At 40.5% G+C, this 25,806-nt stretch overlaps 1 protein-coding gene across 2 annotated transcripts in view; it reads right to left on the reverse strand.

The window, feature by feature from the left end:
• PDE4B (phosphodiesterase 4B) overlaps nucleotides 1–24,204 on the reverse strand; it is a gene marked incomplete at its 5' end in the record, with an annotated part of 194,197 nt that extends 169,993 nt beyond the window's left edge. Inside the window, 2 exons of one of the 2 annotated variants that reach the window (XM_082314235.1) lie at nucleotides 21,614–21,849; nucleotides 24,163–24,204. In XM_082314235.1, coding sequence (XP_082170361.1) covers nucleotides 21,614–21,849; nucleotides 24,163–24,204 — 278 coding nt within the window. Of the gene's footprint in view, nucleotides 1–580; nucleotides 817–21,613; nucleotides 21,850–24,162 lie in introns of those variants that run through there. The other variant, XM_082314236.1, reaches the window with a different exon arrangement.
• Between the last annotated feature and the right edge of the window lie 1,602 nt (nucleotides 24,205–25,806).

Raw genomic sequence — 25,806 nt, forward strand, 5'->3', positions numbered from 1 at the left:
ACAATCAACTGTAATGGCATGCAAATTGACTATTTGGGGTCAGTAATTTGAAAGGGGGTAAAAGACGACTCTTAGCTGGAGTTTCCTTGAAAAAAATGGCTGAAAGAAGGGGTGTTTGTAGCCAGCCAAAACTGTTTAAAAGCCCCTCACAGTGAAGTTAAAGCCCTTTCCAGTATTTAACTCCAAGAGTACCCTGCCCAAATCACCCGGTCTGCGCTGTACTGTCATCTGCAGTCGGAGCTGACAGGGGCAAAGAAAAAACATGCCTTGAAGGTTCTGAAATGAATTCCTGTGTTCTACCTCCAACAACATAACGCCTGGGAAAGTTACCGGCTGCTGCCTTTGTTCAACAGAGATTAACCATGGCACACATGAATAATGGGCTGGATTTATTCTGGAGAACAGAAGCTGAATGACAATTGTCGAGGCACTGCATTATACATACTTTGGCTGCCTTCTGCTCTATTCATTTAACACTTACAGGGAGTACTGTGAATGAATCTCAGCTCATTTTTCCCTGTTAGAACCACAGCTATACACACTGTTTTGTAAACCCGCACTGATACCCAGCAGATCTTACCATGTATGTGCCACCGTAAAGCGACGACGCTGGCGGATGCTTTTATTCACGAGCAACTTTCTGAAAAAGCATGGAGAGTTCCTCGGTGAACTGCGAGGAGAAATTTTTGGAGACGTAGGTCTGTTCCCAGGCAGCTTAGGAAGCTCGAGCTCTAAATGCATTTGTTCTTTGAAAGTCCTTATGTAAATCTCCGACTCTGGAGTAGCAAGTTCCCTAGAAGAATCTTTTGTTGTCATAGCTTAGACGTTATGTGAGCTCTCACCATTCAGAAAATGTTAACAAAAACACATCACACAGGCATCGCCGCAGATTAAAAACACTGATAAATCGGCAGAGCTTACCCCGCTCATTCACAAGGCTGGACTCCAAATGGAAAGGCTGCCCAAAGCAACAGCAGCATAAATCGAAGGACGATAAGCCAGGGCTGTCAGAAAACCCTGTATCAGCCCAGCTCTCCCTCTGAAAATGCGCCAAAGTGTTTCTGTGTCAGCAGCCTCCGTGTGGATGCAGCTTGCCTGCCAGCTACACACCGACGTGCGCCGGAGCCATTCAGCCCCGCACACCAGCTCATGAAAAATTCATAACAGCCAGCTCCCAATCAATCACTTTCCTATAGCATTTTGGCTTCACATACTGAACAGAAAAACGGTGGATTTTTCAGTGTGCTCTAATAAAAATCAAGGAATTCCCTAGTCTGTCGCAAGCCCGGTAACCCGATTCATTCAGGCCCAGTATGTTTAATAAAAAGGTCTTCATTCAGAATTAGTTTTACCCGTACTGCAGTAGCTCCGCCCATGACATGCTTATTGGCTCGGTATTATTTTGACAACTGGACTCTGTTCAGCTCCGTCTTGTGTGATGAGTGTGTCAGATTCTCATGAAATCTTAATGAGCCGTCTTAACACCATGACATTTTTCCTGGGCATTGCTAAGCACACCCAGGGCACACCCGGAGCGACCCCCAGGATCACAGCAGTGCTAGCACTGATAGGGATGTGCACAGTGCTTAGGGTGGGCCAGGAAGAAAAGGTCTAGTAGGGGGAAAAAAAAATTAAGGAATAATACTCTGCAAGAACAAAGCATGCAAGAACTCACGCTCCACAGATGAAGCTGAACACTGCCGAAGCAGCATGCTTTGCTATCCTGGGATCAACGTATGGTCAAAGGGCAAAATCACTGCCAGGCACTGGAGAAGCTAGCACAGAGTGAGCAAATAGAGGGAAACACTAAAGGGTGGAGGACCTGTCACCTTCCTGCAAAGACAATGTAAATTAATTCAAATTAATTTAAGCAATATGTGTATTTAGAAACACAAAAAAACAATATTTGTTCTGGACATAAACAACCTCTACACTTGCAAGGCTAAACAAAAATAATCCAGGGAAGTAAGTTAAAGACAAAATTCAATGCTGACAGCAAGAATATAATAAATACCACAGGGAGTGGCACAGCATCTTTTTAACTGGCCAAAAGTAGGTGACCCTTAAATGTAAATACAGTAATTCTTTCTAAAGGAGGAGGAGAAAGGAAAAAGTATACCCAGCCAGCCTAAGGTGAAAGTGCTCTGATCTGCATGCAAGAGGTTGATTGCACAGTACAGGCGTCAATTACACAACAAATCCCCACCAGTCCCTATCCATGCTGGTGTTCTTTTCACTCATATCCCAAAACACTTTACAAAAACATTAGTATGCTTTCCTCGGCTTCAAGCAAAAGGCTTGCTCTAGAGAGCTTCCCTATAGCAGAGACTGTAGAGGAGTTACCAGACATTCTACCTAACCTGATGCTATGCTCTTCACTATTCGCTTTTTTTTTTTGGTTGGTTTGTTGTTTGGTGGGTTTTTTTGGGTTTTTTTTTTTGTTTTTTTTTTAAAGTAGAAAGACCTGCCTGAGCCTAACCTAAGGATACCGGAAATCGCAGTGTTATCTGATACTGAGAGGCTCACGCAGTAGCAGAACAGGAACATTTAATGCTTTAGGAATTATGACGTCTTAGACTGTGATCTGTTATTCTACATCTTGACTGTACTGACAGCCAGTGAAAGACAAAGGGAAGCTTGAGAGCTATGCTGAATGATAAATAAAATCCACACAAATGCTTAGAATCTGGAATCCCAAACAGGAAAAAAAAAGAACTTTCTAACTCACCAGGAAGCAAAATGGGATATTGGAGGGGGTTTGTGATAATACATCTGATATTAGAGAAACAGTATTTCCATGCCTTTTCATAAAGCTATTAAAATGGCAAGGAGAATAAAGGGAAACCCACCTTTTAAAAGCACTCCGCAATAAAACATGCTGTACAATGGCATGCTCCTCATACTGAGTATGTACTTTCCTTACCTGAATTCAGAGATGTTTCAGAAGCAGTGTCCATTACGGGAATGCTTCTCATTATTTGGACATTCATAAATGAGTAATGAGGCGTCAGCCCCACAGCCTGTAGAAGGTACTGTGGTAAGATGTGCAAAGGCTGCTGATGGAGCAAAGAAATGCAAGGAAGGCTGAGCTAGTAAGATGGGAAAAGGAGTCTGTGGGGAGAAGCAAGCCTGCACTCTCCCTCGTGAAAGCACAAAGAACAGAAAGACAAAGTGCCACCCACTACTTTGGGTAGCCAGAATGCAGGTGCTTCTCCAACCTGCAGTCTAGGACAGCAGTTTCTTGGTACACAACCTCAGAGTATTTTGAAGGCTGACCATTAGCACAGGATATTTCTTCTGTTAAATATCTCCCAGATCTTAGTGGCAATGGGAGCTAACGGTTACCTGGACAAGGCTGTAGAACAGCACTCTCTCCGTTTCACCCACCATCCTTCATGCTGCTGACTTCCGATGTTGCACGCATCGAGCACCGTGCATGAATGTCTATATAGTCTCTACTGATTTGTAGTATTGGAATTCTGTCAAGACATGCTGCTTTACTCCAGGATAAGCCAAGAAAAGGTGAGAACAAGAACATCTCAAGAGACTTGAGCTAACTGGCATGAAAGCTTGGTATCAGAATAAACTTGGCAAAAATTCTGAAAAATGAATTTTGCTATAGTTGCTGAGGTTACCGTCAGCAAAAGGAGCAATGATGGACAGAACACCTAGGGTACCAGAACACCTGGAGAGGTTACCAGGTACGAGCACCAGTTTACCGAAGTTTCCCTAATATACAAACAAAAATGGTCAACAGACATCTCGCTCTTTCCTGAACTTCTGTAATGTCCCAGTAACACAGTGTAATGCAATAAATTGTCTATCATTACAGATTATTGTGTGCCATAGGATCAGTAGTCCAAGAGTAGCAAGTAGTTTCAGCTCATCAGAAAAGAGGCCAGTAATACAACGGAAGAGTTGAGAACGGGGAAAAGATGATTAAAGAAAAGAGCCTGGCAGCGCTGGCAGGAAAATGAAACAGCTTGGAAGAATGGGGACAATTAAGGAAATTTTCAAAAGTTTAAGCATACTTGGGTGACTTTTCATACAAGCTTCCTAGCTTACCAAAGTGTCTAGGACTGCAGAAGGTTTTAACATCTCTTATTAGAATAACCGATATAGGTGGAAAACAATGTTTTCAAGCACACAATTCCTCATCAAAGGCTGATCTTCATTGTGTTGAGAGCAATTGCTAAGCAACAAGAATACATACTTTTTCTTTACAGTAGCACCATTATTTACCTGTTTCTAAGTCATAATTGCCAGGATAAAATAAAATGCCAAGGAAGAAGCAACTGTGAAACGTCCCACATGCTTCAGTAGGAAAGGAAGAGTGGTTAGGTGGCTTTTCACAGCACTTTCAGTCAGTGGCAGAGTAACTGGATAATTCTTCCATACAGCACACTCTCTAGAAGCACATTTAGATAAAACCAGTTAGGAAGCTCCCCTCTGTTACTTAGGTCATTGTTCCATCCATACACATTAGCAAGGCATCCCAAAAAGATGATGCTAACCTGACTGCAAACTAATTAGAAAAATTATTTCAAGGGATTGTAGTTTGCTGGTACTACTTTCACCTCTTTTTTAAAGGAACAAAACCTAGGGAAAACATATTTTTAATCAAGTACAGAGTCTCCTTTCCAGAAATCCTGACTTTTAGTATTCTGTCTTCAAAAGCAAAAATAAAGATGTTTTTCAAGCTTTCAAACAATTTGAAAATTAAAACTATCACATGCGCCAATCATTATAAAATATAAACCACAGATCCCCACATATTTTTAATTGCTGTTCAAGCAATTTGCTGTCTAAATGCATGCAGGTAATATGTGCTCCTGAAACAATAAAGAGAGTCTGTTCCTTTGTACTTGTCAGTCCTGGAAGGACTTTGATGGTCCCTCATACATATCAGTGTTTGCTTGGTTTGTCAGGCATCTATGCAAACATGGGATTGTAAAGGTACTCGGGAGAGACAGCCATCTCTAGAACCTTTATTAATAGTTGAGGATGCACAAGGGAAGGACTTAATCTGACTCTTAGAAGCCAGTATCCTTCTTTTAGACTATAATTTGAACACATTTGATGTACAAAAATTACTGGGCCAGCAACATTATGGAATCTCACAGCACTGTCACTACTTAACATTTGGATTTCTGCCAAACATACAAGGTAGAAGATGGGCTGGGAGAGGATCTACGATGGACTTCCAGGAGAGAAACTCTAGAAGCCGATTAGTTCCATTAGCTCAGAGAGAGATGAAAGGGCAATACGATCGTAAGTAGGAGGCAGTGAAATCATTGTCCCCCTCTAACAGGTCAGCTAGATCATATTTCCATTATAAAAGAAAAGGGTTGATGAGAGTAGGAGTGATCATGCAGGAGACTAGAAATTGGAATTAGAATTGGGTCACTGAAGCAAGTGATGAGTTCAGAGGAACAGAGCAGTTGAGGAACATCTGTGTTTGTGAAAGGACAGAAGAACAAGATTTTGAGGAAAAGGGGAAAAGTAAACCAAGGTAAGGGAGGAAAAAAGCTGTAAAAATGACAATTTTCTCTTGAACTAAACCAATAAAGACATGTGAGTAGACAGAAGCAGAGGCAATGAGAAGGTAGAAGAGAGTGTCAAGAATATGGGAATAGTCACTTGCACTGGAAAAGAACTCGGTGAAAAAGACTGCAGTAGAGGAAGGAATAAATTTGCAGTGGAAATGTCACAGGACTGACATGGATGTGATCTTCAGTTCAAGGCCTAAGGCAGAAGATGTAATTGCCGAGATGAGCCAGCGCTGGGAATAAATACGAACAACCGAGGCAATGGGAGACAGGGAAAGATGTGAGGGGAAGGTAAGTGAATCAAACAAGAGAGAAATGTCTAGGAGGAAACTTAGAGCAAGACAAAAAATATATCAATGAACTGGAAGCTGTAGAAAGGTAAGTGGCCAGGAAAACAGGTGCCAAGAAATAGTGCTTCAACATGAAAATAGAAGTCACTGTGGATGAAAATGTAAGGAGAGGAAACAACAGCCAAGACTTTAAGTCAGACCAATGGCTGGTGAGAAAGAGCTGGGAAGGCGACAGTGATGTGAAAAGAAGAGCTGGATTCAGCACTGCTAAAACCTGGAAAAGATTCCAAGATAATTAAAAAAAGCTGTACAGCCAGTGTTATACATAAGGATGTGTTTGTGGTGGTGAACTTAAATCTTTCCAGTGATGGAGTTAGCTCTCTAGACATAACAGAAGTGGAGTAAAAGGGAAAAGAAAGGTGAAGAATATAAGCTTGTAAGCTGAAGAGAGTGACTTGAGAGGAAACAATAAAATACGTACTTCATGCCTTCTTTATTTCCTTTCTATCACGGCCAAGAGGCACACTATGTCCATTCCACTGGTGAGTGCTACTGATTACAGAGGCAGAATCAGTATTAGTTATTTCTACCCCATCCTAGTCCCGAATTTACTTTTAGCTCCCTCAGAGAAGCAGCAAATCTGATGATAGCCTCTACTTAAACATATACCTATGATTGACATTTTTAAACCATCATACCAAATTCTGATGCTTTAAAATAGTAATTTAGCCTGAATAATACGAATTCACCATTCTAATTTGAGATGCATTTGATCAGCCACATCTACCTACAACACAGTAAAGGAAAGCCACAACACAGCACAGTGATCAAACTTCCAAAACATGCAGTACAAACCTAGTGCTTAACAATAATATAAATGTAACAGCAAAGAAATATTATCTGGAAGCTGTGAAGAGATGCTGATGTAGTAAACTTCTGCAACCGTACCTTAATAATGTCTTCTTTAACAGAAGGCTGAGCAAAGCCCAGTGCAGGAAAGTCTCTCTGGCTCAGAACTGGAAGGGGTTTTGGTGCTCGGTTTGTATATTTCTAAGTAAAAAGAAAAAAAAAAAAAAAGATGCCTGCCTTTGCTTAGTTGCAACGTCTGCTGTCTCACAAGCTAGAGCTTCTAAAAGATGGCTCCATGACAGAAAACTTTAAATGACATGTTTGAGGATTTTTCTTATACTTTCCTGAAAGTTTCCAGAATTGAGATGCTGAATGAGAGGCAGAAATACATCACTAATTACTGGTTTGCATGACAAATTTCCCACATTTAAGAGGCAAAAAAAAAAATGACAACAACAATTCACTGCAATTTATACTACCATTGGAAGAGAAGGTTTTTCTATATTTAATAGTTTAAAATTCTATAGTCTGTATCTCCATTCCCAGAGATTTAGGGGCCTCTGAAATTTTCTGAAAGGCAGACACTAGTAATTCTTGTATAGGCCTTTGAAGCTATGTTTTGGAGCACTATAAACGGTCACAGAAGACGAAACCACAGCACCTAGCAACCCTTCAGTTTGCAGTATAAGAGCTGAGCCAACTGCGAAAGAAAGAAGCAACTGGAAAAGTCCATCCTTATTTATTTTAGAGAGTCAGGACACCAGCACAGAGAAACTACCTGCATCTATTAGCTTAGCAAAGGTTGAACAGGACCCACCCTATACAAAAGGCAACCTTTTGAGCTCTTCCCATTTCATTAGCATCCAGTTGCTTTTGAACAGGCTATTCCTCATTCAATAAGCAGCTTGTATATTAGGTTTTGGTTTAGCACCGCAACAGTTGCAGCGTCTGTACATTATTTCATTTTTAGGTCTTTAAAACATCCAGTACCTCTAACAAGGTCAAGAAGATCCAGAATACTTTTCAGACTAGTCACAAATAAATGAACTCCATCTTTAAGAAAGATACCTTGAGAATTTTGAGTGGCTTGGATGCTCGCCCATTTACATTGAATTAGTCACCTACATCAACCAGGGCATTGCACCATTTGAGTAGAGCACTACAAGGTATCCTCTGTCACAGAAAAATTATTTGCATTCAGAACACTGATGAAGAAGTCAGTAGCAACAGTAAGCCTGCTGCCTTTCACCTGCCATTTAGTCCTAAACTGAATTTGCTACATTTTTTTTCCACAGCAAACCACACCATAGAGAGACAGAAAAACAGTTTATCCGAGTTCCTTGCACTTTTTAGTATTTAAACAAAAATACAATTTCTTATTGTGCTACAATGCCATTTTTTTCTTACAGGTATTTATGTTGTTATCTCCTAGTAAATACGTATGAGGAAATAAATTTATATACTATAAGCCCTCAGGGCCTGATGTAAGATACCTTATTCATAATGGTAATTTCCTTAGCAACTTTGATTGTGCTTTATTTAGAGTATTTCTCAGAGAACATTTAAATGTCTCTATATTATCCATAGTAAGTAATCACATATGTCAGACCAATCTGTATTACTTGCGATTATTTTCTCATTTCAGAGCTATAGATTAATATTTTACAAATGAGTTCAATAAGCCAACTTATTCTTCACAGGCAGAGACCTCCGGGGTGACGTCAGCGAAAAGAGAAGCCAATGCAAAAAAGTCTTACAATTTCACACATCCTTTACATCCGATGTGATGAGAAAAGGCTTTATGCTACTAGAGAGATGTATGAAGTAATCTCTAAAAAGATATGTTCCTGGACAGGCTAGCTCACCTCTCACCAGGCTGTTGTTTTATTCGTTCCGTGGTGTGTTATCTGACTGTGATTAGCATTAGCTGCACCTGTCTCTGCCATGAATTTGCCTGTGACTAAGCACCTCATCTCGCATGAGTCACCAGCATTTGACAGCCAGGATCAGGTCTTTGCTCACCGCTGTGCGGAGATGCCTCTGCGCCCATGTCTAGATGCCTCTGCAGGTGCCTCTGCGCTCGTGTCCAGAGGCAACTGCGGGCACTGTAGCTACTGGCCAGTATCACCCACTGTAATTCAGTCACAGGTAACCTCTTTATTAAAATATGAAATGCAAACAAATGTTAGTGTCTGTAATTTTCATGTAACCAGAATGAAAATGACTTAATACAATGACAAGTATGAAAAAAAATAATATTGCTCTGTCAGAGCAATGTTCTTACCGGTAACAGATAATCCTATGTAACCAATTCAGGCACCCACTTTGTTCAGGTCATTTGTGCATCCTGACATACATTCCCCTGGAAAACTACAGTTTGGTTTGGTTGGCAACATCTCCGCTCACACAGGCAACGGAAAGGGTACAAAAATGAATGCTTAGCCTTGGACAACCCTCCTCCTCCTTTTCCAATAAAGGATTTAAATCATTTTCATAAGCAAACATATTTCTCTGTTATTGGTCTCACCTGTGATAGCTGAACAGGAACAGAAAACTTTACCATTAATGTGAGTCTGCTTAGGTTTTGTACTTTACTCTTGCTCTTCCAGATTCTCAGCTCTGCAGCAGTTGACTGAGAAAACATCATTCCAGTTTGCATACAAGTTATTTTAACTACTTTGTGTTTGAGATCGTCGACACGATCAGCTCTCTCAAATTAAACAGTATCAGGTTTACAACGTGCATTTATTTATAGTAATTTTTCCCTAAAACAAACAAACAAACAAACAAAAAAAACCACAACACAGGTAAAACTCACTGCATTTACTGTTCAGCAGCATGGTTGTAACCTCCAGCTTTGCCAAGTGCCTCATGTTTTGGTGCTAGGAAACAATAGAAAATGCATTGTGCACAATTGTCAGAATTCACATACAGCTTTGTCCCTTACAGCTTAATTAAAGGAATAAATTCACAGTCAAAACCCTAGAGATCAGTGCACTGCCAGTGCCAATAAAAACAGCGTTAAAGAGAGGAGGCGGCTGTGGCCTGTCCAAGTATATAAGAAGTCTCATATTTTTCTTAATGGAAAGAGAGTGTCCAGCAACGGGTAATGAGCCTCCCAGAGCAGCAGACAGGGTGAGAACCTGCAGAACGTGACTGAGGACGGCAGCAGAGGACAACGCTAGGTTCTTGGTCCTCTAATTCATTCCAATGATGCTCTCAATGTTATCAGGGTCTCTGTTCAAAGGAGCCAGGAAGGAATTGATACCAAAGATAAATTTAAAAAGATTCCAGGAGGTCACGATGTAGCTACTGAAAACACATAAGAGAAGGTCTAAAGGCATTTGACACCCATCAGTGCCAGGCGGACATGAACCATAAGTAATTTATCAAGATTAGTCAGTACTTGGAGGAGTTAATTTCCAGTTATCCTGGAGATGTTCTGGCAAACACAAAACAAGAAGAATCATCCAGGGACACGTTTCCTACATCCACACACAGGAGTCACCAGTCACAAACACAAGGCGTATCCCACGAGGCTGTCAGGCAGCAGCTGCCTCCTCAGACAGACACAGACCCAGAGTATGCAGTACAGCTGCAATCACTGGAGTCGAAGGGCAGGCTCCACTGGCCTGCCTTAGCATCTCGGTCTGGCACTAACCACAACCACTGAAGACAACTGAACCCAAGGACAAAGGGTTTAACACCGGCAGAGTGAACAGGTTTATTCTGTCCTGAGAACAAAAGCACTTCTATCTCAAGGGAGACTTAACAATCAGAGGAAGCGCTCACAGCAGATCAGAGATAATTGATCATTGTTAGTAAACTGATTTAGTAGCCTGGTTACAAGTATTTAGAAACGTCATTTGTAAGTGGACTTTGTTGAATTTTGGCTGGGAGATGAGTGCATGGTGTGTGGAATCAAACTCCAACCATTTAAGCTTCCCAGACATACAACATCCAGGACAGGAGCTACAGAAGCCAGTGGTCTGTTAAACGGGCATGGCACAACGCTGGAAAGTAGAGTTGCATCCCAGTCCCAGAGCAACCTAAATACACTCGTCTTTTCTTTCCCTAATCCTATGTCAAATATAATGTTAGACTCCACGGCTTACTCTTCTCTTGCTTGACAGCAGTGTAAGACATGAGAGGCCATATGATGGTGCGCAGGGCATGTGGCACAGCAAAATTGGTTATGCTGGCACCAGGATTCACACTTTCTCTTGCACTGTATTCCAGAGCTTCGGCGATAGTTTGGGCATCGCTGAAAAACCATGTAGGCGCATGCCGCGCACAGCGCTGGTCACCACGCTGCAGGGGCTCGGCTCTGCCTGCTGCCCGCAAGCGTGCACGGAAAGAAAGCTGGGAGGGACTGGAAAACACAGACCATTTTGATGCATATAACATTTACTTTTATTCCATTGTGGGTTTTAGAGGCACACACCCTTTCACAGCAAAATTTAAAACTCCTTTGCTTGCACAGCAGCACAAAACAGACCACCACAAGAACTATCATGTGTAATATTAAACAAAACTATATCTAATGCCATGGGTCAGCTGAGAACCAGAAGGTAGTTCTGCAGGTAACAGAGTAAACTGGGTTTGATCTTTCCTTTCAGAGGAAGTTATCATTAGTCAGAATTTTAAAGAGAAAAGAAAGTTGTGTCAAATTCCTGTCTGATTCAGCTTTTATATCAACTGTATTTCCATAATCTCCATTTATTTTGTATTCTTGGGAGGATAAAGTTTGAACATAATATTTCAGAAGCTTCATTGTCTTTTGCTAATTAACAGTGACTCATTTCTTTCCATTCTAGATACATTTCAAGCTGTCTTATTTCATTCTGGATGGAGGTATATAATTATAATTGAATCATTAAAAGCCTTTTTTGTGTGCCTACAGCTACCTCTGTTTTGAACGACTAGTATCTCCAGGCAAATCTTGCAGCACCAAACTTCAGGATAATCATCAATAAAATTACTGGGCTCACCTTGCAATTCATACAAAAAGGGGATGTTATCATTTTGAGCATGTAAGCAGACTAAAATCCAATGAATCAAATAAATGCAAACTAAGAAAAATACTATATTGGAATAACAAAATATAAATTGTGTACAAAAAGACATTTATAAAATAATGACATTTTTAATTCAAAACCTATGACTAATCCAACATTATGTTTCTTCTTAAAATTCCTCTATACCAACTACACCACACATAAATCATAGTTATTCTATTCAGGCCTTCTAGAAAACATAACAATAAAAAATATTCCAACTGAGAAGAAGATCCAAGAGCTTCAAAACCTGACAGCAACAGACAATGTCTAAATATAGGCAGTCAAAACACTTATCTGTGTATTTTTAGCTGAGAAAATAACTTCAGTGATAACTCAGAGATAGCACAAATTATCTCTGTAGCAGTTTCTTTTCAGATAGGTTTGCATTTGTATCGACTATGTATAAAACAAGCAAGCAGCGACCCCTATATATTTGGGTTGCCCACCATTTTTTCCTATTATGAAGGATGCTTGTGATTTATTTTTATAAACAGATCTCCAGGATTTGTTGCGTAATGTTAGATGGGGAAGGGGGTCCACCAGTGACTCCCCACAAACCAGCCTTCTCGTAGCAGAGCCAGGGGAGCAGGCTAACTGTGAGAGCCGACACAGTACCACGGTTTAGTTTTGTTTCTTTGACTGATCCTCTACAGGTTCCCGGTCAGGAAGAACCACCATTCCGCCAACCAAGTCAGTGAGGATGGGATAGTGTCTGGTGGAAACATCTTACTAAGGCAGAAAGTAGCAAAATTTTAGAGAAGACATTCTCTAAATTATCTCACTATCTATGTTTCCTCCTCCACGTCTTTGTGAGGTGTTAAAATGAAGCTGGGAGGGGCAACAATGACAAGAAAATCAAGGAATTTTCTTCTTCCCATACTAGGCAAGCAGCCCCTACCTCCCACCTTGGTGAACCCAAACAGATTTAAGCCTTAGTGAATTTCTTTATGTAATTTTTATGATCTACCTGTAGACAACCTAAGAACTATCTCACAACAGAACATTTTCAGCTTTTCAGAGACTATCTTGAGGAGTCCCCAGCACTCCAAGCTCCTCCTACAAATTCTAGTGTTCAGCACCAGGAATGAGCCATCCCTAAATGTACCAGATAATATTTCTACCTACTGAAGAACAAACAAAGAAAATCACTGAGCAGACAAAATCCTTTAGGACTGTTTCCAGATCTAACACTCTTCAATACTCTCTACATCTTCCATATCGTTAGCAAACTTAGGACAAATCATATTAAGGCTGATTTTCAAAACTAAGCTATCATATACATTTTCCAGAAACAGCACAGTGTAATTAAAAACCTATTTTCCCCATAGAATATATGAGAAGTTATGACGAATACAGCTGACCTCCTTTTTCAAGGTAAGTAAATGCCCCACAGAAATGTGGTACAAGCTTTTGAAATGCAGGAAGCATGTTCAGAGTAATTGATCCTGCTTTATTACAACAAAAACTGATGTGATTTATATAAAATAATAAACATTTTGGACCAGATGATGTCCAGAGGTCCCTTCCAACTTCAACAATCCTGTGATTTAAATAATTTTAAATATAGGTATAAAAATCAAAAACATGTTTTTAAGTTGTTTTTTTGTTCCTCCTAGGTTTTTGTTTTCCACATCATATGGGAAGCCAGATCATCTATTTTTTTTCTATTCCAATCTTGCAGCATATTTCTTCAGTTCTTATCTAGTTGAATTTGAAATGATCTAAGAAATAAGTCTTCAACCTATTTCACAGGGTATTATCCCACAGTCTGAAACAACCTTTAAAAAAACAAACAAAAAAGCTCCACACTTCTCCAAAACAGCATTACTCCTTCTGAACTTGTTTTTCATCCCACTGTTCCTGCTTAATCTTCCGACTACCCTAAATATTTCCTTTCATTCCATGGGATTTACAGATTTCAAATATGTAAAGGAGTGACTGGGCATATTACCTTCTGCTTAGTTTACTAGCCTGACTACAGTTTTATTATCCTTTTTAATCCTCCATGCAAATCTCCATCCCCTTTATTGTTCTAACTTTCCATATCTATTCCTCAATTAATTAATACCAGCCTAGCAGCTTCACGATGGCTACGAGCTGGCCCTAGCTGAAGTCAGCATTTCTGCTGAAGGTTTGGTCTCAGACTCAGTTGCCCAAAATTATACTGAATTTTTTTTGGTTGGTTTTTAATGTTGCATCTAATTTGCTGCCCACGACCACCATCTGGAGAACAACGTGCAGTACTACAAGCACAGATTTGACACTACACACACACGCCAGCCCTCGCCATGCACGCACACTTCCAAATGCAGCAATGCAGTCACACGTCCTTCTTTGCATACCCCAACTTCAGGAAGATTTTCAGATGGACATGGAAAATAGGATCAATCCCTTAATAGTTTCATTTTAGATTCTGACCACCAACCTGCAGAATAAAATTCTTTCTGAATAAAACAAGCTATAGACCTGGTCACTGACAAATGACTAGCAATAATACAGCAAGCTCAAAGACTCACAAAACACTACAGTTTGCTGATTAGTTATGAATGCTGAAAAAAAAAAAAAAAACAAACCAAACAAAAACAAAACTTAAAAAGTAAAGACAGACCAATGGTTAATTGTTTTTAGTAAGTGGGAAGAATGTGACTCAAATAGCAACCAATTCTGTTAGCAGACAACTTCCTTCAAACCTATTGAGTTCTCATTTTGCTCTCGCAGAAGAGCGAGGTAGCTTTTGCATTGGACAATTAGCAACACACTTATTTCAATACAGCATTTAATACCATAGTCGAAATGTTTAACAGAATCTCTATGCCCTGAAAAAGTGCACTCCTTACTATATTTAATATTAACCATATCAACTCCTAATAGAATTCTTAAGGCCTTTATTTGCTTATGCTTCGGGACTCATCATAGAACTTATTTTTGTTTCAACATAGAAACTTGATGCAAAACTGTTAAAACGTCTCCGCAGACCTGAGTCAAATGTGTAGAAATGGTGTAAATCAGAATCTAGCTTTCAAACCTAGCCCAGTAGCTGGTAAGTATCAAAAAATAGAGTAAGAGAACTATTTCGGATGCTCCAAGCATAGCTACAAATATATTCTTCACACCCTTGTTCTTCCCTCTTGCCTAGATTTATTGTCACAAAGCTTTAGTTATAAAATATGGAGCAGGATTGTGGAAAACATTTTAACAACTTTTATGAAAATATGGACAAAATTTGTGCAAAAGATGTTTATAAGACTTCTACATTCAGATTGCCACTTGAAGATCTATATCCTATATATCTTTTCCTTTGCATGATTCATGAAAGCTATTTTGTATGTGCACTGCCTTGCCATTTTCACACAAAATATTATTACATCGCAGCTGTCTTAGAATTATTGCTTTGGAGTCAGCCTGCCCATTTTTTCTTTGCTGGTTACAGATCTTGTCAGACCAGCACTGGTCTCAAGGGGAAAAACAAAAAAAAAAAAAAAAAACAAAAAAACCCACACAACAGGAGCAGCTTAATTTTTTAGGTTCCCATGTATCTTAAGTTAAAATATTTATGTAATTCATGGCTCACCCTCTCATGGTTCTTACTTTTGTATTACCACTGAAAGTTAAAACTTAAGCTGATTGCTGAAAAAAGCGTGGCAGAAAAACGACTTACAGAAGGAGAAGGCTTATTTTCCTCTACTCCTCCCAGATAATATGTTCTTATGTTATTATTTTCTTCAAACCACAGTTACTGCAATCCCAGGAACAGACAAATTTCGACAATCAGTGTACTCTTAGCACATAGTCTGTAGCACAGCGCTGATGTTGCAGGCTGAATTTTCTACCATTTCAGTGATGATAGAACCAAATTTCACCTAACCAATAATGAACAATATTTTTAAAAGAAGTACTGAAGCTGCTGTAGTATAATCTGACTATATTCTCCATTGATACGTAAGGTTTTGCAAACAGCTTGGTAACATACAGAGCTGTGCAAGATGCATGGGTAGTACTAGGAAGCACTGTATTTCACAGATGTGGCATCTCCTAAAATGCTCCAGGAAGAACGACAGATACATTATTATACATAAACTCTCTTCCAGGATTTCAGTTTAGAAATCTCATTTGATAACAGAGATATTTGGCATTTGGCATTTTTCTCAATACAGAGCACAAACAGTGAAATGCTTTGGAGCAATGGAGATCAGAGTGAGCCTAAATAAACCATCCAGAAGAAAGCTAAACAGTATTCCAGCACAAGAACAATAAAGAGATAAATAATGAGTGTATAGCAGAGATTTTGTGCTAACAGGAAATGGAAGAACTGGAAGAATGGCTCAGCGGAACGCACACCCCAAATACACGCAGTGAGAGTTTCCCCAGGGATTTAATCAAGTTAACAGGAAAAAAGAGAAATAACCACAACAGAAGCAGAGCTTTTGCACCTTACAGTTCAGAGCAATCCTCTGGTGACTGGGTTTTGATTTATCCCTGCCTCTCTAGAAACTTCATGATTGTTTTTCTGGATAAGATGACAAATCTCTACAAAGCCTACAATGGCTTGCACAAATAGGAAAACAAAACCCCAAACTGAAGTGACTTCTTTGTTCAGTATGAAATGCCCATGGAACGCCTCACTTCCATCATACCTGCCCTGGTAAAAGAGACAATGTCCCTTATAGAAGTTTTGTATGTGTTTCTGAAGATACACTAAATATAACAGTGTCATGAGGAACTTGTATATCAGCATGAAAAGTTAACTGTCATCATGGTATCGCTAGGAAGCTCTTTCACAATCTTACAGTCATTAAAAGAAAAGATGATAGCTACTATGCACAGTAGACAAATGAAATAATGTCTTTATTTCTAGGAATCATGTTTCATGTCATAATAATGAGCTGTTTCACATCTGTCTTTGGGGTTTCATATGCACAGAAATAGATTACAGAAAGCTCGGGTAAACCTACACACTTCTGAATGAGTCCTACCGATCTCTTGTAGAAAGCATCTCCAAGCTACAACTCTATGAAGCCTCAGGAAAAAAAAAATTCATACTAAGTGAATGTTAAACAATTTGTATTGGACACATAAGAGTTATGATGATTTACCTTACAGAAAACCTAAATCTGGACTTTACATTGTTTATGCACTTTAGTTGTCTGGACCCCAAATGTCTTAGACCAAGGCCGTTTACATTTAAATTTCAGCAGAGTTTCCTTTTGCACAATTCTCTAACTCCACTGCTGTAACAGTATCAATGAACTTGATCTTGTACAAGCTGTGGCAAGACTGTCTACCTTTGAGGACATAAACAGAGGTCAGGAAACCTTTGCATCCTGAAGCTAAACCCAGGGAATAAATTTAGTGAACAATTTCCACAGCCCAGAGACATCATGTTAGGCTTCTAAAGCAGTGCAACCTGAATATTCAGTGCTGCGTTAACGGAGTAGGTTTATGGACTAACGAAGATACACGCCACACTTCCAAGGAACAGCATACTGCCACTACCTTCCACCGAAACACTGGGAAACACAAGACAACTGGCAGAAGACAAATCAAGTGAGATTCCGACCAGATATATGGAGACTTTTTTCTGAGTTGAGGACAGTCACGCAGCAGAACAGGTTGCCCAAAGAGGATGTGAAGTCTCCATTCTTGGAGGTTTTCGAGATCAGACTAGCTAAAGCCCCCTGAGCAACCTGGTCTGACCTCACAGCTGACCTCACTGCAAGGGGTTGGACTAGAAACCTCCTGAGGTCCCTTCCAGCCTGAATTACCCTATAATCCTATCAAACTAAGAGTTGGATACTCTTTTCACAATGAATATCCTCTTTCCTGTCCCAGTCTTGAGATTTACACTGTTTAATGGCATTAGGCTCCCTACATGTAAAGCCTTTTTTCCTCCCCAATTGCTTAAAACATGTTAATTTTCTGCCTGTGGCCTCAAGCATTTTTATTAAAGCTCCAAGGAAAGATACCCATAAAGTGAGGTGAAAAAAACCCCAGACTTGCAACATAAGAATAGTCTTACTGGTCAGGCCAATGGTACATCCAGCCCATGATCTTGACTCCCACAAGAGATTAAAAGCACAGAACAGAAAGGAATAGAAGGCAAACATATATGATACTTCCCCTCAAATATTTCTCAGTCCTAAACAACTTGTGGTTCAGAAGCTGAACAAGAGATGGGGTTTATATATTCAGAAGGAAATCATGACAGATTACTCCTCCAAGGATCTGTTAAGCTTTCCCTTGAGCCTGCTCAAACTCCTAGTGTTTACAGTATCCTACGGCACAAAGTTCCACAGTGTGACTAGAAACTGCATAAGGAACCACCTCCTTGCACTTGCTTCACGCCTGCCATACCAATTTATTTGATGGCCCCTTGTTCTCATATTGGGAGGGACAATAAGCAATAGATCAACTATGTCTTCACACCACTAGCAAGATCTCAGTCCCATCCCTTTCCTTAACTGCCTTTTCCATACTGAAGAGTTCCAGCCTCCTTGGTCAATCCCAGCGCAGAAGCTGTTCCGTATGTTTGATCATCTTAGAGGCCTTTAACTCTTTTTAGTTCTGCTATACCCTTTTTTGAGAGGAAGGATCAGAACTGTACACTATATTCAACATTTGACCAAGTAATGGGCTCCTACCGTGGCATCCTGATGTTCTATGTTTTATCCACTATTCTTTTCCTTCAAATCTTTAACAATTAATTTGCTTTTTTGACCATTAATAAGCACTGAACTTGCAACTCGATTGGACTTCTATCCTATACCCAGGATCTTGCTCCTGAGTAGTAATACTGTTTTGCAGCTACGGTTCTTTCATGCTCAGATATATCACTTTGTATTTATCTGCACTGAAATTTTCCTGTCACTTTATTGCCCACTCACTGAGTCTCTTAATGCTCATATCATTCCAAAGCTGTTTCAACACAATGGCACATACCGGGCTTACACAAATATAACCTGCCTCTGGGGTATATTTCATGCAGAACTGAATTACAATACAGAAGGCCAAACAGCTAAGGGATGAGATCCCGCTTGCACCGCTCCTACACAACAAAATCTCAATCGTGACGGTGCTCCCTCAGAGTATGGTCAGGCTCCAAGTAACTGGAAATTGCGTAGGTAAGGAACTGCCTGGCATGGGGTAGAGAACAGTGCTAACCTATTCAGAAGGCCTTGATGACTAGAACTTAAAGAGAAAATGGGAAAGATTAGACCAGTTTTCTGCCCAGCTGTCAGAGCAGTCAATCTAACTAGTGCCCAAGTCAGAAAGGTGAGGGGGATGCAAAGATGCCTGTGTAACAACGTGTTGGAACAGCACTCTGCATCGCAGTCACACTAACCAGCAACTCCCAACTTGCTACATGGCTGTAAACAGACACGATAGATCCAAGCAAAATGGAGAAGTCGGAAGCTGTTTGCTCGCTTAGAAGAGATTAACAGCAATAAAGAAATAGCAGTAGCCTAAGTATCAGTTTTAAGTGTTTTCTTTTTGACTGGCATACTGTTCAAGAAAAATACATGCTGTGCGACACAATATGCATGCATTGAGTCTGCTGTAACGGAGGAGAGGAGCAGCAATGCCCCCTTGTGTTACAAGGGAAACTAATGATAAATCCATTACAATTCCTTCCATTTTCCTAAATCGTGTATGAAGGTGTATTCAAAGATCAGAACTAATTCACTCTTAGAAGCACACCTTATGAACAGACTCTCAATTGTCTTGCAGTCAAGATTATAAATTGCTGCAGATACACAAAAGGGAACACTCGTAAAATGCTCATAAAGGTAAGCCAACCCTTTTATTGTCAAAATTTACAATCCATCTGAAATTAGATAACTCATTTTGTTAAATTTATCCACAGAAATTAAATGCAGAAATTGAACAAAAGCCCCTGCTAACTCCTCCTTGATTTCTGTATCTCTATTTCCCACAGCATTCTCAATATTCTCAATAATATTCTATGATATTGAACAGTCCTGTTCAGTATCTTTATTGATGATCTGGATGAGGGGATTGAGTGCACCCTCAGTAAGTTTGCAGATGACACCGAGTTGGGTGGGAGTGTTGATCTGCTGGAGGGTAGGAAGGCCCTGCAGAGGGACCTGGGCAGGCTGGATCGATGGGCTGAGGCCAACTGTATGAGGTTCAACAAGGCTCAGTGCCGGGTCCTGCACTTGGGTCCCAACAACTCCATGCAACGCTACAGGCTGGGGGAGGAGTGGCTGGAGAGCTGCCCAGTGGAAAAGGACCTGGGGGTGTTGGTTGACAGCCGCCTGAACATGAGCCAGCAGTGTGCTCAGGTGGCCAAGAAGGCCAATAGCATCCTGGCTTGTATCAGGAACAGCATGGCCAGCAGGACCAGGGAGGTGATAGTGCCCCTGTATTCGGCACTGGTGAGGCCGCACCTCAAATACTGTGTTCAGTTTTGGGCCCCTCACTACAAGAAGGACACTGAGGTGCTGGAGCGTATCCAAAGAAGGGCAACGAAGTTGGTGAAGGGTCTGGAGCACAAGTCTTATAAGGAGAGGCTGAGGGAGCTGGGGTTGTTTAACGTGGAGAAGAGGAGGCTGAGGAGAGACCTTCTTGCTCTCTACAACTGCCTGAAAGGAGGCTGTAGCGAGGTGGGGGTCGGTCTCTTCTCCCTAGTAACGAGCGATAGGACAAGAGGAAACGGCCTCAAGCTGCACCAGGGGAGGTTTAGATTGAATATGAGGAAAAACTTCTTCACTGAAAGGGTAGTCAGGCATTGGAACAGGCTGCCCAGGGAAGTGGTTGAGTCTCCATCCCTGGAGGTATTTAAAAGACGAGTAGACGTGATGCTCAAGGACATGGTGTAGTGGTAGACTTGGCAGTGCTATATTAACGGTTGGACTTGATGATCTTAAGGGTCTTTTCCAACCTTAACGATTCTATGATGATTCTGTGAAGTGCGTAGTTTAAAAATCCTATTTTCAATGGGAAAATTGTTTTTAAAGGACCCTAACAAATGAATTTAGGATGTCCTCTATGATTGTTCAAATGCAAACTGAAGTGCCAGCTCTGAAGAGTGTTGAACTTAACAGAAGCTAAAACCAGATTCAGACTTGGAAATGATGTGAACATGTCTTGCAGCCAGCAAATGAAATTGAGAGTGAAGCATTTAAAAACTAGAATCTAAAGCATGCTTGAAATCTAAAGTTGAAAGTACAGGTTTTAAGGTTGCATTGCAATGCCATTTCAAGATTCATATGGCAAGCTGGACATCTAACCTTATTTTGCCATTAAAATCTACCATTGCAACTCCAACACATGAACACTCGGGGCTTTGTCTGCCTCTCCTCCCTCTAGATGAATTTCCTTGTTTTGGCACTTAACATTCAGTTTCTGTTTTGTAACTCACCTCTTAGCAACTCCCTTTTGATCAGCTCTCTGATAGTTTCTTTGGGACTTTTCTTGAGCTTAACAATAGATTCAAGTGCTTTTCCAAGCCTTTCTTCTAACACTTGGACAGGAAATAGCCAGAGAGCTAAAGCCTTTTTCCTCAATCTGTTGTAAAAGAGTCTACCACCATCCTGAATTCTTCTGTGAGTGGAAAGCTAGTAACACAAATCCTCTCGCCGAGATCGGAATTTACGACACACAAGTTTCATGAAGATACAGAAAAAAGTGAACAAAAGAGGTTTTAACAGAAGTAGAGTTTGAAAAACAGGCAATTACTTTGTAAAATTACGTCCATGACACACCAACTGACAGACATCAACAATATTGATTAGTATATACAAGATAATTATCTAGTGTCTTCCAAAAAACCAAACAACAAACACCCACCCACCGCCCAAAAAAAACCCCAACCACACGAGATTCATAACAAAGGGAAATAACCTACCAGTCTTGGTAAGTGGTGATTGCAATACTTGGAGGTGTCAACAAAGGCAGAGTTGTTGGTCTACAGACAATGTCTCTGTCAGGTGTCCTTGCTTTTTCTGTTTGTCTTTGGGATAGTGGTGGTAACTGCAAATTACCAGAACAACATCTTCTTCCCCTCCAGAGGTCTATGCCCAGAGCATGGCTGGAAGTACTGTAGGACTTACTCAGCCCACACTCCAGGTAATCCAGAGCATTCTGCAAAGACAGAAAAGCTACTGAAGTTCTGCAAACAAATGTTTTTCTCCAGGAGGATAACACACATTCGATTATTGTTCTACAGTCATAGCTACTCACAAAAGACATCTGTATAATAAAATCTTGGCAGAGCCTGACTCCATTGCATTGTTATTTTATGAAGTTATGAATGAATTTGAAAATTCACTCATAACTTGTCTAAGCTAAATTCAACATCTAATTCTAACGTAATTGAACACTTCAATAATCCAGGTCACTTCAGTGATATGTTAAACTTATGATATTTTGAACTTTTTCAGAGACCATTCTACTCAACATCCATCTTAAGTATCGTTCCTCTCCACAGCACAAACATACTGGTTTGCCACTTTTTTTTGACGAATCACCAGGCAGAGAAAGGTGTCAAGAATACTGGACTTAGACACATCCTGAATTATCCAAGACCTATTCAGTAAGAACTCCCAGCTAGGCTACCCTACCCTATGTCTGGTATTCCTAATAGAACTAGTCTCAAAAAAAGGTTTTGCTCAGTTGAAGCAGTTTTTCCTCTTCTAGTTTCTACTGATTTTTATTTAAAAACATCACCATGATCTCAGAACTGGCTGTCAGTCTTCTCAAACCCAAGCCAGAAGTTCTCCCACAGCAGAACAGCACTGCGAGAGGGTTGTCAGTTTTGGTCCTAGAGAATTTAGTTAGTCAAATATAATTGTCCAATAAAAATGAGAATATTTCTTTATTGTGTGTGATGAGCTACCAGTAGAAGCTGGAGGGTTACTGTAATAGGTATATATGTATCTCTATGGCAACCTCTCTACATTTTCCCTCTTCTTTACCTGGTCCTGAATTTTGATCTCTGCCCTGTTCTCTCCATCCTTCTCAGAACTTTCCAAGCCCACCTTACAGCCTCCCCAAGTCCCTGGGATCGCTTTCCCTATGAAGAGCTACCACTGTGTCCCACACTGAGTGTAGAAGGACCTACTTCACCGCAGTGAAAACATGAGTGACAACTGGTAAGCCTGTAATGTTCTCCATAGTCATGAGGCGTTAAAGTAAACAACTCTGTGGTACTGTCTACTCTTCTACTTCTCAACATGGGAAGGAAAGACAAGACTGATGGAAGAATGGCATACTACCAGTTTTCTCAACTTTCCCTACTTGCTTGCCCATCCCACAACCATGTGAAGCATCCAGACAGGAAACAACATGGTCCACAGCTGCTTTATGCCTTGACTATAGCCTGAAGTGCTGCTGCAGATCCATGATGTTACTAAGGCATCAACATCATAATGACCTAGATAGAAGTTTAAAATATTTGACATGTTATGCTTCCAAAAATACGCTAGAGATCTTCAGTGATCCAAACCCTACTCTTTCATAGCACAAAATCAGGTCAAAGATACTCCTAGGAACCCCAGAAAGGAAAGCCTGCCTTCTATATGTGGATCTGACTTAATCTGCCTTTATTAATAATCTTTATAAGACTGTTTAATTTTTTTGTTATTATTTAAGAAGTGTACAGCAGAGTTTTCTAGCTTCCCATTAGACTTCAGATGCCTGCTTTCATTAAAATCAGCAAGGACTGAGTGGACCCAGCATCATGCTCAGGCAAACTGACTATGAAGCAGTGCAACGTGTGGTCTAAGAGTGTAAAAGAAACATTTATTGAAGGAGTGCTATAGGATACACTAACTACTAGGTTCCACTCCTCCACTGTATTTTCATATACATTCCATGTGGTTTTCCATCTTTGGCGAGCCCCAGCTGTGACAAACAAGACAATTAAGGTTGTGGTTATCATGCCATCATTACAAACTGATACATTTCTCCAGAGAATGGGAACTGGGGTTTAATTAATAGGGGATTATGATGATGATTAGCAAGTGCAGTAATGGAATAACACATACATCATCACATTAGGTGTTCAGCAACTACAGTGGGGAGAGATGCTGAAACACTGATAAGTATACAAATACAGCACACGCACAAAGATGGGATCCAGAACAGAACTTCCATAAGGTATGGAAATGTTTGGTCCCTGCTGCCTGCCAGCATTACACTGACCAAAGGCCGGTAAAGTATATGCTCTGCATAAGACTCCTCTAAACTTCTCATGGTGTCAGAGTTGGTTTATTTGTTTTTAAAGGCGCTGGTCTTATTTTCTGCTTATTGTATGAGCTGCAAACAACTCTAAGGAAATCAATGAGTAACCAAAGCAAAACCAGCTGATACTTACAAAATAAGACAAAACAAACTTTTAATCTCATTTTCATGAAGTACTGGGAAAAATAAGACATGCCTTTAGAAGAAACTAACCTCATCTGCAGTTACTGTCATGACACTTCTGCTTTTCTTCATTATCGAGACTAAAGTGCACTCCGTTATAAAAAACTCTTGTTGTTCAATCCAATTTCTTCAGATGGGCAACCTGAAAGAAAAAAAAAAATTGTATTTTTGAATAGCAAACTCTTGATAATAAACTATAGAACTAACTGCTAACATCACAGCTGATTTATAACTTACTGTCCATTTTCATAAAAGACTTGGCAGCAGATGTTATGCAAGTGTAGCTCTATTAGTGAAAGGACAATGCCATATTTAGTAAAATCATATTAACAGTAACCAGTATTCACAAGGCTCTGCAATCTAAGCAAGCCCTGAAACATGTCTATTAATACGGGATCAAAGCTAACAGGTTCTATTTGCAGAGAATTTTTCTTTAAATGAGCCTTTTCAGAGGTACAACATAGAAGGTCTCCAAGAACGGCTTGAGCCAGCTCTCATAGAAGAAAAGGAATTGCATCTGTATGTGATTCTAAGATTTAATCATAACTCACAAACATTAGTTATTATTACACTGGCACGTACACACCACTTCAGCCACTAAATTACAGCCTTCTGTAGGGGGTGACACTGCAGCCACTTTGAACTATGCAAGAGTGCTAAGGGGAATGAAACACAGCCGAACAGCTGAAGCCAGAGGGGAAACCAGCACATAGGAACAAACCCCCTCAAGAGTGTTCCCAGGCCCCCTGCTCTTTCTTGCTGTGGATTTAGTGCTTATAAAAAAGCTACAGTCATGATTATATAGAGAGAACACTGAGGGTTGTGGGTTTTTTCTTTTCTTTCCCCAAAGAACAGGTAGAGCTGGAGTGCCACTTTTTGTGTGCTGACAAATTTTCTCCCCTTCTTGGAAGGATTATCTTTGAAGCAGAAGACTGCTGAAGGGCCACCGTTCATACATTTCAGTGCTGAAGCCACCAGAAAAAGCTGTGCAACAGTTCCAGGCTTGGTGATGTTAGACTTCTAACATGATGCTCATTCTGAGAAATCGGGGATTTTGAACTGTATTCAGATCACCTGCTCATGCAGCGCAAGTTCAGGACAGCAATAAGCAATTCAGACTGCCTGCAAAAAAGGGCTGCCAGACCCTGGTGATCTACCCAGCCGATGAGGAGCAGATACGGCATCAAAATTAGGCACCTAATTCTCTTCCCTGCTACTATCAGCAGCCAGGGTCCCAGAAAGCAGGCAGCCTGCACCACTCACTCTCACTGTGAGGTTCAAAGCCCTGGCAGCAGGTACTGAAAGCCACCTTACACAGCAATTGCTGGTTTTACAGACCTGTTCTTTGGTTCCCACCCCACAATGAATTCAGAAGTCTGAACGCTCAAGCGTGGCAGCTCGGCTTGGCTTACAGCCACCACACAACTGCGCCATCGAGAATTCAGATTCAGTTTAATACCAAGGTTAAACGCTATTTAGCTTGCGCCTCTACCTATTTAAATCAAAAAAGCTCAGGCATAACATCTGAATAGAGAGTGGTGCCTCTGATCACAGAAGTCTAAGGACATCACAGTCTCCAGAAGCCAACTGCTCATCTGCTTTTCCATGCACAAGAAAAGTGCTGTAACAAACCTGCTTCCCTCTAAACCTGATCACCCTGGGGAAAAAAAGAAA

This window comes from Platalea leucorodia (assembly GCF_965183815.1).
Source record: "Platalea leucorodia genome assembly, chromosome: 5".
Classification (NCBI taxonomy): domain Eukaryota; kingdom Metazoa; phylum Chordata; class Aves; order Pelecaniformes; family Threskiornithidae; genus Platalea; species Platalea leucorodia.